Source organism: Anneissia japonica, unplaced genomic scaffold (assembly GCF_011630105.1).
Source record: "Anneissia japonica isolate Jap-2015-1 unplaced genomic scaffold, ASM1163010v1 scaffold1889_len2455224_cov183, whole genome shotgun sequence".
NCBI lineage: Eukaryota > Metazoa > Echinodermata > Crinoidea > Comatulida > Comatulidae > Anneissia > Anneissia japonica.
In genome coordinates, this window is record NW_022752980.1 from 437,877 (window position 1) to 451,677 (window position 13,801).

At 34.8% G+C, this 13,801-nt stretch overlaps 1 protein-coding gene across 2 annotated transcripts in view; it reads right to left on the minus strand.

Annotated features, from left to right (window-relative positions):
- Window positions 1-13,801, minus strand: part of LOC117122530 (TBC1 domain family member 2B-like) — a 35,180-nt gene that overhangs the window by 5,700 nt on the left and 15,679 nt on the right. Inside the window, exons 11-25 of one of the 2 annotated variants that reach the window (XM_033268121.1) lie at window positions 13,183-13,310; window positions 12,533-12,667; window positions 12,162-12,261; window positions 11,422-11,616; window positions 10,596-10,702; window positions 9,097-9,182; window positions 7,643-7,745; window positions 7,076-7,184; window positions 5,817-5,903; window positions 4,800-4,864; window positions 4,530-4,605; window positions 3,835-3,930; window positions 3,167-3,291; window positions 972-1,115; window positions 41-107 (exon numbers count right to left, since the gene is read on the minus strand). In XM_033268121.1, coding sequence (XP_033124012.1) covers window positions 41-107; window positions 972-1,115; window positions 3,167-3,291; window positions 3,835-3,930; window positions 4,530-4,605; window positions 4,800-4,864; window positions 5,817-5,903; window positions 7,076-7,184; window positions 7,643-7,745; window positions 9,097-9,182; window positions 10,596-10,702; window positions 11,422-11,616; window positions 12,162-12,261; window positions 12,533-12,667; window positions 13,183-13,310 — 1,623 coding nt within the window. Of the gene's footprint in view, window positions 1-40; window positions 108-971; window positions 1,116-3,166; window positions 3,292-3,834; window positions 3,931-4,529; window positions 4,606-4,799; window positions 4,865-5,816; window positions 5,904-7,075; window positions 7,185-7,642; window positions 7,746-9,096; window positions 9,183-10,047; window positions 10,134-10,595; window positions 10,703-11,421; window positions 11,617-12,161; window positions 12,262-12,532; window positions 12,668-13,182; window positions 13,311-13,801 lie in introns of both variants that reach the window. The other variant, XM_033268122.1, reaches the window with a different exon arrangement.

Consider the following 13,801-nt stretch of genomic DNA (forward strand, 5'->3'; position numbering starts at 1 on the left):
GTATAATACAAGTCATGTCTCATCCACCCTTGTAGCTTACCTCTGCTGGGATGTTGTCACAGAATATTGTAATAAACCAGTTAAAAGTTACTAAAGAGAGATCCACACTGCAATGCAAAGAGAACATTATTTACTAAGTAAAGTCAATCTTTTGTTGGGACGTAACATTCCAATTTTTAGTGTATGTTTTAATTGTATGTTAATATCATATAATATCCATCATTTTCTATTAGTGCCCATGCTGCCACCAACAAATTTGTTTGGACAAAAGCATACATCATGACCATATATGGGCATATAACAATTTTTTTTTGTCAAAGAAAATCTGATAGAGTGGACAGAGCTTTATATAGCTGTATTGTAATAAATATGACATCAATCAATCAATCAATCAATCAATCAAAGATTTATTTGGCGCACGCATTGATCATCCATGATATGGAGATGCTTGTGGCACCGCTCCCTCAAAATTACGGTGCATGTAATCCCAAGAAAAAAGGAAAAAAGAACAATGAACAATAAAATATAAAAATGAATGAATATAAAAACAAGGAGAAAAAAAAAAATGAAGGAAGTGAGAACGGAAATAAAAAGTTTTAAGTTTAGATTTGAAATGGCCGATTCTGAAATATGCGTGATAATTGGGAGTTCATTCTAACAAGAGGGGCCAGCCACAGAAAATGAATGAGCACCCTAAAAGGTCCTACACATAGGGGTATATAAGAGGCACTTATCAGCGGATCTAAGACCTTGCCGCGCAGGCTGGTAAGACTAAGGATTTAAGAATGTGAGCAAGATATTTGGCAGAACCATACATGAGTGCCTTATAAACAAGGAGTTGAATCTTGTATTTCGAGATGGACAGGTAACCAACGAAGGCTTTTGAGCACTGGAGTGTCATGCTCGTGACAGATCTGCTTTAATTAATGGAAAAGAAAATGACGCAGAAATAATGCAAAAGTAATACTTACTTTTCGCGATCAAGATGAGCATTTAAACGTGGAATCTTTTCACTTAAGAGTTCTTTGAAGACACGCTGATCAGTCTGTGAGCCAATCAGAGTCTTGCTGTAATAGTCCGGTGGCATAATGCGTTCAATGATTGCAACCATACACCTGCAAATGAATATGAATAATAATATATACTAAAAAATAACTATATTAAACAATACCAGTGTACAATACTTGTGTGCACAATAAAAAAAAAAAGGGCCCAGCTGCTCTAGTTCACTCCAGCTACTGGTCTTGCCATCATAAGTATTTTACTCCATCAGAAATAAGTTTTTGGACAATCACTGGTTATTCTATGTGTCACACGCTGAAGAAACCAAAACAATGAAATACAATAAAAAACAATAATAATTAAAATAATAACTAGACTTACTATGTCTGTTTGAACAACGGAACATAGGGCTTTTCCCCATTGCTTTAATGAGGAATGAAGTTGAAATTGCAACAAAAAGAAAAGTTGTTAAAAGGCAATAAAGTAAAAAAAAAACACGGAAAACCAATATAATTTTAATGAGGTGGCAAAACAATGAAGTGGGGAAAAAAAAAAAAAAAACCAAATTCACTGTGACATTATTGGTGAGACTTGAACTATGGCTGCAATGGTAACAGCGAGGTACATCGTGACCCATAACCATTGCGCGCTATATGGGCCGACCTTGAATAGGAAAGTGCATTTTCAGTTCATTGCGATTCAATGACTGAAAGCAAAAATTGCATGCATATCACGGTAGTTTTGAGTTTACCCTAGCTGTAACTAGTTTAAGCGCCTTAGAAAATGAAAATTGCGTTTAAATAATTTAACCAACTGTCACCAAAAATCTTTAAATGGTCCTCATATCCACACCCTACTGCAGATTGTCACCAAAATTGGATCATTTCTTCATTTCACCATGAAAAACTATTCTGCCAAGTGTCATAACTGGGACGTAAGGAATTTAAATGACCCTCAAATTTACACCCTACCTATATCGTCCCCTACACATAATAATATCTTCCTTGTAACTTGGGTTAAACTTTCCCAAAAGTTTTATTCGGATCAGTTGACCCATTTTTGAAATTTCTGGTGTGGGACGTTTTCCTTAAATGATCCTCATATTCACACCCTACGCCAGATCATCACAAAAATTCAGTCATTTCTTTACTGGACCTGTCTCTTATACACATCTAGATGTGTATAAGAGACAGGTATAATACAAGGATGTGTATAAGAGACAGATGTTCCATTTAGACACATTCGTCTTTTTTAAAGAGATATTTAGATATGGGTCTTTAAAAATTCACTGGATCGTCACTAACACATAAAAATTTCTTCCTTGTAACTTGATTAAACTTTTCCGTAAGTTTCATTCAGATCATCTGACTGGTTTTTAAAATTTCCGATGTAGACTGTTTGACCTTAAATCATTTTAATTGGTCCTCACACGCACACCAGACCATAAATTGACACTAAATATTAGGAGGCACATTCTTGATATATGGCCTATGTTTCGGCAAAGCACAGAATAATTCTAAGCATGGGAAGTGATGAAAGTGACGGCCAGAAAAAAACAATGTAAAAAAGATAAGAAAAATTTATGCAAGAAAAAAGAAAAAATCAGAACGAAAACAATGGCCAGTACTGCTGGGAAAAGCCAATAATAATAATACTAATAATAATAATAATAATATAATAATAATGTTAAAAGGAAAATAACACAAAAGATATTCCCCTTAAATCCGATTTAGTGAAATAATAATAATAACAATAATAATAATAATAATAATAATAATAATAATAATAATAATAAATTTCAATTCATGTAATGTATTGTATAATGTATAAAGTAATAAAACAACAAAGGGTTAGGTGAAAAAGAGGCCTAAGATGACAAAAGCAAAGTGGTAACAGGCGTAGGATGCTATTAAATAACTTGAGAAGAAAAAATGGTTGATTTAAGGTTAATTTAAATTGGCCTAATCTAGCAAAATAGGTAGGTGACAAATTTGAAATGATATCAATCATATGTTTTTTTTTTGTATCTGCATATAACAACATCATAAAATGTGTAAGGGATTGCCACCTTCTAGCAGGAGAGTAATGAAGTTCGCTATTGGCGATCTATGGCCCATGTGCAAATGAATAACAAAATATTTTAGGCTGCAAGAGCAACACTTACCAGAAAGCATCTTCTTCATTCAGGTATAGTAAAGCAAGGGCTGCCAGTCGGTTCAGCCCTTGACAATAGCCTATCATTGGATTATGAACACTATAAGCCAGCAGTACCTTCCTCAGCTTAGGAATCTGTGATAAGAATACCACAATATATTAAAGACTAGAATAGATATGACTTGACAAACTTTTTGTAATTAGTTCCATTGATAAAAAGGTAAATGCTGCTATCCTGAAAAAGCTGCAAAAAAGATATAAACTTCGGCTATGTTCTCACATGGCTGCTAACTGTTAGCAGGATCCAGATCCTGCTTAAACCGTTAACTGTTAAAATCCCCATCCGGATACAAAAAATATGATGATCGAATCAATGGCCAATAAGAAACTGGAAATTGTAAACGCATACGTGTGATTGGTTGATGATAAAAACGCGCTCAACTTGCTAACCGATAGCGCTTGTTAACCGTTAGCGGTATCCGGATACTGCTAAAGGTTAGTGCTAACCGATCGGGGGTTCTCACGTAGGTGCTAACGGTTAGCTCTAACGGTTAGCTTCCGATCCAGATACTAGGGCTCTCGTGTGAACCAGGCATTAAACATTTTCCCCAGGCTTAGAAAGATTAAATTAGCCTACAGTATGACTTATGTGCCTGCTAATGACAGAACCATACTCACGCCATCTGAGTCCATATTTAAGTAATGCTTATTGGTTGGTAAGGTCCTCAGCAAGTCCAACTCAATTTGCTTAGCTGCTGGACTGCGTTGGTATTTCTATGAAACAGATAATACATGTGCTATTGGAAAATTGTAATAGACAATTTGTAAACAAAAGCAAAAAAAGAGTCTGATAAACTGTTCCTCAGGCGAGACTTTTTTATACCTTGTTTAGTGAACCTACTGACTGCAAATATTGATGATTTCGAATAAAAATAAAATTTTATTTTTGGCCAATTAGTGCACCCGCCATCACGAAAAAGAGGAAATTGCGGAAAAAAATAATTTTTTTTTAAATTTTTATTACGCCCTCCGCTGCCTTGAAGTCTCCAAAGATAAGATATGTATATTTCTTCATAAGTACATGAATTAGAATAGAATTTAAACATTCTATTCTACATTCACCAACAAAATTTTATTTTTATTTTCTCCTCCATCTGGATGATTTTGTCAAATCTATTTGCTAAATAAGAAAACAAAATTTTATTTTTATTTTTATTCCGCCCTGCTCCGACAACCTTTACAAAAATAAGCATGCAAAACAAGGAATAAAAAAAAAGTCTTGTCTCAGAAGGAAAATATGGCAAATAAATGTATGATAAATGGAGTCACAGACAGAAATTGGATGGATAGAGAGACAGGTTAAAGGGCTTTACCTTTGTGTCCAGGAGTTTCATGTAGTAACCAAGGCCAAACTTTTCTCTATCTTTCTTCACAAATGAATCTACACATCTAACACATTAAAAAAATTTTAAAAAGTAAGCAATATTATGTATTGAGGAACATAGGTTGCATATTCACTGCCATTTGCTGTTTTTTTCTTTCAATCTTTATGCAAACATACACATAACAATTAACAGTAAATATACGATTAACATGAAAATCTAATTAAAATATTAATTAAGTGCTGCTTTTATATTTCTTACCCTTTCCAGACATTAGCTCTAAATTCATGAGGGATTCCTTGTCGCACCAGTGCCTTAAGTTCAGCCTAAAAGAAAAAGCAGAAAATAAGATAATTGGTATATAATCAAAATGAATGAGAAAAAAAAAGACTCACACTGGAAAAACTACAACATAATTAAGAAATAGTTAAGGAGCTACACATTAAAAAATTCCACTTTTAATTTTGATCTCTTATTAAGTTCCTCTTCTTTCAAATAATTCATATAATTGAAAAGGAAAGACAAAGTGAACAGTAATCATCCATATAACTACAAGCAAACTGCAAAAGTTATAGAAAAAAGCTAAAGTATCCAAATTAAAGAATATGTCCATAACTTTTGGAGCCCTACAGACTGCACTGCAGCGGCAGATCCAGGAATATGGGGCATGTAGAGAGCAGCTTAGCTCAGTCGGCTAATCTGGTGGTAGCCACTGTGTGTGCGCTGAACCGTGGAGATCTCTAGGTCCCCGGTTCAATTCCCATCGCTGTCTCTCCTTGTATTTCAGATGGAGGGCTGAAATACAAGTTATTAGGTCCTAACACAAGTTATACAGGTCCTGTGTGCATTAATGGCCCATGTGCACATTAAAGAACGCAGTACACTCTTCGAAAAAGAGTAGGGGATTGTCTTCCGGTGTACTGCCCAATCACCACCAGAAGGACCCCACTGGAAATAAGTCTTCTTCTAGACTTTTGTGGGCTATCCTTGGTGTTTACACACCGAATAAATCAAATCCATTCCAAGAGAGGGGGCCAAGGAAAGAACTATTACAGGAGGGTGTAGACCACCCCAGCCCCATCATGTTTGGGACTGAGTCAAGAAAATGTATAATTATTGCACCTATAGATGGACAGAAATGGCACGCTCAGATTTAAATTTAAATGTAATTTTCTTTTTTTCTCCATTCTTTTGAGAAATTTATACACCACTGCACTGTATATAAAATCATTAACAAATGATAATATAGCATTTCTAAACAGGTTAGTGCTTACTTACAGTTTTCACAAGTTCTCTGTCTCCGAGATTCACAAAATAGTTCTCCCACTTAACTGACAATGATATCTCCAAATCTCTCATCTTTGCCTGCAAATAATAGTAGATTATAGCAAATAAAGCATATACAACATGGGTAATAAATGTGGATTTGCGACGAGTGACTGGTTTGGCTTGTCTTTGCCACAAATACTAAATGATTATAATGTTAGCCATTGCTTACTAAAGTGATTTGAAACAATTTGAGTAAGAATGCTTTGCATAGATGACTGATCCAATGGTTTTAACTGAAGCACTAACAGATCTTGGCAATATGGAGCATATGAGACATTGTTATTTTGTTTATTTCCGTATAGTCGTCGCCGCTTCTGCTGCCATTGTCCTCCTCATTATCATTACTTTATTGTTATTACATCATTATTATATTATTATTATTATTATTACAACAGTAGAACCCGTATTAAGGGGGACAGTTATGGGACCAAAAAAGTGTCCCCATAATAGGGGTATCCCAAAAGAAGGGTTCTAGTATATTAATATTTGACATGATCTCTGTCTTATGCAATACATATAGGCTATGTTCAGACACAAGTGCAACGTTAATCAAGTGGTGTGAACTTGTGCGCAACATAGCGAATGCCAGTATTAACACCAAATCAAAGCCGTACGATAATCCACCACCAGACCCGAGATTAGCATATGACACTAAGTTACGACAGTCATGCATCAATGATCTTAAACCCAGGCCAGGATTTGATCAATCACAAGAGCATAGCTGTAAAAAGCGTAATTACAAAATTCTATTTTTCTCACAAATACTTGCGCTTGCGTTAAGTTGATCGCGCAGTGTGAACATGTTGCTAATTATGTCATGGATTAAGGTACATCTGGCATTAGATACGCCTGGGGTATCTCTCAAGTCTGAAGGTAGCCATAAATAGCAACATAATACAATCATTTTTTTTATTTTCAATTCTTTTTTATTATTTTCTTTTCTTTTCTTTTATTTTGTTTTTAATTTTTAAAATTATTTTTTTATTTTTTATTTTTATTTGTTTTCTGGATCCCTTTGGAAACAAACCTTCAGGTTAAAAGGTTATCCAATGCTCCCTCTGACCTGCTTTCTTTTTCTGATCTCTTATCTGATCTCTTTTACCTTTTTGATGTTTTCCACTGTTTATATTGAATGGTTTTGCTTTGTAAATTTTTTCGATGTAATGTTTATGTGAGCATGAAATTAAAAAAAAAACAAACAAACAAACCGATATTTCATCTGATCTTCTTTGGAACTGAGCAGCCCTTGAGCTGAGTGTATCTTCATTGTCTCCTTCCGCTGTTATACTGAACCCATACTCGTCATACTCTTCAAACCTGCAAATAACCATACAATTTCTAAACCAATCAAATAATAATGTACAATTCATTACATTCTGATTGTCAGCTACATGCAAATTATCATAGTCAGTTAAAAAGATCTGGTTGATCCCATTATCAGAAGGCATCACCTTCAGGTATATATTAGAGGCTAAGTGGAAACATACAGCTAAGCTTACATCGCCTTTGCAACTCGAACCAACACAACTGATACCAACTGACATAAACTATTAAACAATTAGATAGTTGCATATCATACACTATGTGGAAATTAGTGCATGGTTAGAAATAGGAAAATAACATTGGGAGCTGCAGTGATGACGTCACCATTGACCTATAATTGCTAATCGTGCACATGTTGACTTTCACAAGCAGCTACATACTAGAGCTAATAACTATCACCTGGTTTGTTTAGTAATGAAAATATATTCTTAAAGTTTTACATCATAATTTACCTGGTTAGATCACTCTTGGTATTCTCCACAGGAGCTGAAACATCGCCATCAATTGCTTCTTGGAGGAGACGTGAAATGATATCATCCGCTTGGGGTACACCGTCTAATGTGAAAACATAACATCAAAATAATACAAAATCAAAATTCACTCAGATTCTTTAACTCAATTAGAGAAAGACATTACATTAAGCTGCCTATTAAATAGAAGTAAAGAAAACCAACAAATTATAGACTATAGCTACAGGTAGTCACACATCTAAGAGAGAAAAGGAAATGGTTCCAAAGAAATGTTAGGAGTTAGGGGTGTGGCACCTTGTTGAAATGGCAGATGGGATAAGCTTAGCTTATCCCATGTGCCATTTCAACAAAATGCCACACTCTGAAAACTTGCTGAGCATTAAAAACATACACTTTAAGTAGTAAAAAAATCCTCTAGCTATAAACACCATCAATTTTAAATTATTCTTCTACACTCACTTGTCACTTTAAAATTGCACCTCCTATAGGCAAAGGTAAAGGTAAAAGTAAGGTAAAGTAAAGGTAGGAGAATAAATAACCCATATTCTCCTACCTGTGTCATTGTCCTGAATTGCGTACAGGCATGGTCTGTGAATAAGTGACAGCCGTAAAGAGCACTTTTAGTAGCAACATGTTCACATCATTCAACAACAACAGGGGCTGAAATGAACCATAGCATCAGGGTAACACCACCCCCCCCCACCCAATTACTCTTCCGAAAGATGCAATGGGTTCCTTGAAGTGCACACGAGCCAGATGTGTACACAAGACTCCAATTTTAAGTCCTCATCTGAGAAGACTTGGTTCTACCAACCGAACACTGGCCGAGCAGCAGCTGGATGAATGTCATGGCTGTTTTTAGCGGCACCCTTTATGTCAACACGCTTAACTATGCCAAATGGCTGCAAGAATTGTGACTGTGAACTTCAGAGTTTAGTTATAGAGTACTACATTGTTACGTCACGATACCACGTGATACTACTCCGTTGCTATCGTTACAAAAAGTGTTCAACCGGAAGCCATTTTCTTCACTTACAAACCACTGATCCCAATTTCTAACGTAATTATTAAGATGTTGTATCTTACTTTTTTTTTTTTAAATTTTAATTGATGATTAAATGTATATTCGATAAAAACTAATATAATGCGAGCTTTTGTGTTTTTAGTACATTTTGATGGTAAAATATTAGATTTCAAAATGTCTATTCCAGAAAGCCTATGAAGTCATTCAGACATAATGAACTAATGTCCGTTGACAACAGAGAGCGCCGCCTGGTGTCGTGACGACACGACTGTTTTACTCTATAGCGCTTATAGAGAACAACTTCGGTATGCTTTACGGAAGGATCTTCCTTCGTTGACGATCAATGCTTTGGTGGATATATTAACCATGTTAAAAAAGGTATAAAAAACCTAAAAAAATAAATAATATTTACCTCTTTGTGGTGTTTTCAGTTCTTTAAGTAAAAGCAAATATTTGCTGTTGATCCTGCAGTAATTAGCTTCCAACTCGGTCTTGTTGCTTTTATTTAAATAAAATAGAAATTGCATTTTATTGTAAAGTTGCACAGTAGTAGCAACATGTTCACATCATTCAACAACAACAGGGGCTGAAATGAACCATAGCATCAGGGTAACCCCCTGCTCTTCTCACCCAATTATTCTTCCGAAAGGTGCAATGGGTTCCTTGAAGTGCACACGAGCCAGATGTGTACACAAGACCCCAATTTTAAGTCCTCATCCGAGAAGACTTGGTTCTACCAACCGAACACTGGCCGAGCAGCAGCTGGATGGATGTCATGGCTGTTTTTAGCGGCGCCCTTTATGTCAACACGCTTAACTATGCCAACTGGCTGCAAGAATTGTGACTGTGAACTTCAGAGTTTAGTTATAGAGTACTACATTGTTACGTCACGATACCACGTGATACTACTCCGTTGCTATCGTTACAAAAAGTGTTCAACCGGAAGCCATTTTCTTCACTTACAAACCACTGATCCCAATTTCTAACGTAATTATTAAGATGTTGTATCTTACTTTTTTTTTTTTAAATTTTAATTGATGATTAAATGTATATTCGATAAAAACTAATATAATGCGAGCTTTTGTGTTTTTAGTACATTTTGATGGTAAAATATTAGATTTCAAAATGTCTATTCCAGAAAGCCTATGAAGTCATTCAGACATAATGAACTAATGTCCGTTGACAACAGAGAGCGCCGCCTGGTGTCGTGACGACACGACTGTTTTACTCTATAGCGCTTATAGAGAACAACTTCGGTATGCTTTACGGAAGGATCTTCCTTCGTTGACGATCAATGCTTTGGTGGATATATTAACCATGTTAAAAAAGGCATAAAAAACCTAAAAAAATAAATAATATTTACCTCTTTGCGGTGTTTTCAGTTCTTTAAGTAAAAGCAAATATTTGCTGTTGATCCTGCAGTAATTAGCTTCCAACTCAGTCTTGTTGCTTTTATTTAAATAAAATAGAAATTGCATTTTATTGTAAAGTTGCACAGCCTAGCATCACAAAATTTGTGTTGAACAATTTGAATTATTACCCACATTATGCAACATATCAGACCAAATTATCTATATCATCTTGTGCTAAATGCATACCTATATCATTTTCTAAGAATATTTATATCATTATATATATTATATAGGTATATTTAACAATATTACTACTAGCATCGCTATTACAATAGTACTGTATAATGAATGTTTATAATTAATATGTACTACATATGAATTTACTAAATAACATCACAGTTTTTAGTCCAGATGTATGTGTATAATACAATGAAAAAAATCAAAGGGATATTAAAAAAAAAGACATTTTCCTAACAGTTATGCAATGTAAACAATACTGGTGAACAACATTAGATTTTAAACAGCTCATTATATTTTAATTAAACTAATTGAAACTTACTAAATTAAAGATTTTTCTCTCAAACTATCATTAGCACGTAGTTGGTTCAACTCAAGGATCTCCTTGTTCAAAAATTTATTTTGTGTTTCGTATGCTTGCAAAGAATCCTAAATTGAAAATAATATGCAACATTATTGATTTACAGTAGTCTTTCATGGGCTTAATTATAGCCTAACCTTTAGACCAGGGGAGGGCATCAAAATTGGTTGAAGGGTCAAAGTTAATTTTTGATTTAAAACCAAGTACCGCACCCAAACTTTTCCAGTGTACTTGCAAAAACCTTCATGCACTGCTTATATACCAATTTATTCTCAGCTTTAATTTTACATTTTACAGATGATTGATGTCATGCTGTAAAAAACAAGGTGTTTTCTAGCCAAGGATGGTTGGCGGGTGACACTCATTGGACTTTAAATATATTTTCACAGGCCGCAAGATAATCATCGATGGCCCCCAGTTGGCCTGCAGCCTGCAATCTACTCACCTGTGTTTTAGACCATGTGATACATGAATATTTTATATCAAAGTATATTGCTATTAATATTATAATTGAAATTATAATTAAATTTGTACATGAATCGCCTTCTGTGGAGAATTTAAAAATGACACTTAAACTCACCTTTCCTACTTTATTTAATACTTACATTTTGTCTATTTTTGGTTTTCTGATCTCTTTTTTATATTTTCCTCTATATATATTGTTTTCTCCCTTGTATATTTTCTGAGCACTTCCTCATTAATAGGATACAGGGTGTATGCATCTTAAAATTATAAGTACGAACTGGAAATTTAATAAGAATTAATTATTTTGATGAACAAGGCTTACCTTTAGCTTGTCAAGTTCTTGAAGGTTGACCAATGACTGAGGAATTGGGTGGTCTATTGATGTTGCCAGCGCAACACTGCTTGAAAAATCGCTTCCCACGTCAAGTCCATTTCCTTGGTCACTTGTCTTATTACAATCTACAACTGAGTTGGTATAAGTAGCTAATACGGGACCTCGGTTCTCAAGTTCTTGTACCTATGCAATGAAACGATCAAGTTTTAATTCACAATTACTATGTTATACAATACTTGGATACAAAATTTCATTATTGTTAACATGTTGACTGCCAAATGCTGTTTTCTTAGTTGCATCCCATACACCAAGGCATATAAGGAGGCCGCCATAATGAAAATCACTTCCATTAACTGTAGTGAAACACGAACAAAACATACAGAAGTTATTTTTACATCATTACTTCAGGGTCCTCCCTGAACATCCAGGGCACAAGTGTGTGTTCTGGTGACCACTGACAGTGAGCAATATATTAATAGTAACATTAACATTTATATAGCGCACATTTCTACAATATATACCGTAATCAGCGGCGCTTTACATGACAAATTTAATTTATTTTAATTTTATTTAGTTATTTATTTATTTTTTATTTATTTTATTTTTAATTAATAACAATAGAAGTATGCTGTACATACAGGACGTGAAATCACATCCTTGGCGTGTTCATTGAACCCTGTTATGTTAAAATGTTGTTAAAAACAATAAAATAAGAAAGGAATGTTTACCCTTGATGTAAGAGACATAACTATCTCATCCTTAGCCATTACTAGTTCCTGAAACATGTTCACTTGCTCTTTTAAACCCTTAACTTCAAGTTCACATGTTCTGCAACCAATAAAATAGTAATAGTACTTAATAGTAGTAATGTAGTAGTATATAGTAAAACAGTAGTAATAGTATACAAATATTGACTAGTCATAAGGAGAATGCTGAATTCTATTGCCTCGAGGCATTAGTTTGGAGGGGAATGCACCCTCCCCCCACCCCCAAAATGCAGTGACATGCCTTGCCAAAAAACATAAGTGATTTGCATGGAATTATAATCCGTGACAAAAAGAAAGCTATGACAGCACCAATAGTCGCCATAGTAACGAACCTGAATTGTTCTTTTATTGCATCTCTGTCACTGTTCAGCTCCTCTAGCAGTTGCTCCAATTGAACAAGTTGTTTATTTTTACGTTGCAATATCATCAACTTTTCTTGGTCTGTTTTACATTCCAGGAACTGGAAGCTGCAGAATATAAACAATCAATAACTTTGTTTAAAATTGGCAAATTAATATTCTAGTCCAACAACCTCATTATGGCACTGATGACGGGATCCATGCTTGTCCGCTGGAGGGAAATTTCCCCTTGTCTCCAGCTGGCGCTCTCATTGTACTTTAGACCACATCTTTCATTATAATTATAACATGATTTTATTAGTCTTTGACAATCCAGGCCTAGGACTGTACATGTCATGCCATGATAAAAATGACTTAAGACAGTTTTAAGCCTCCTCCAAGTAGGCATTAAAATTTAAGACGGCTAACTGGTTAGACCGAGGAATAGCAATGGTCTATAACCATAGACCAGTAGTGACGTCTCGATTAAAGCCGGCTAAGCATTAAGACCATCTAAAGACCACTTATAGCAATCCACCCCAGGCTTAAGGGAACATACAGTATACAGCAATCATAAATCATAGTCAGAAGTTACAAACATGAATTTAAAGCAGCAAAAGATGTATTTGTGATTGTATCTCTACCTTGTTGCTTTTTCTAAACTAGCAGCAGTTAGCTGCTGATGGAGCACTGTAATCAACTCTTGTTTTGCTTTGAATTCATTCTCCATTGCTTCACTCTCCTCCACCAACGATGAGATTTGGTTTTGAAGCTTGGAAAAATAATTAACTTAAAAATTGATTTTTAAAATGGACATATAAAATCTTGCCAACTACACACGCAATCACACTGGACTTTTTTTCAGTAAACTATTAGCGAGACACTGGTTAGTTTTAAGTTCTACCATAATTAGACCAGTGCAAACAGCCCAGGAAACTTACTTCTTCCCACGAATTAGCACAATCTATGACTTATTTTCTCCGATCGGTGTCAGTTTTACAATTTCAGTAAAACTGACCGACTCCAAAAATTCAAGTGCGGACAGCGGTAAGATTTACTGGGTACATCAAATCTATTTGTCACATAATAGTTTATTTTTACAGCTCAATTGTTTATTTTCACAGCCTGGTTAGTTTTACCATTTCTTACATTAAAACTAACCGACTCCAAAAATCCAAGTGCGGTCAGTGGTAAGATTTACCTAGTCTTAGTAAAATATTCCTTTTTTTAAGTCCAGTGCGACTGTAGTACTGACTTAAAATC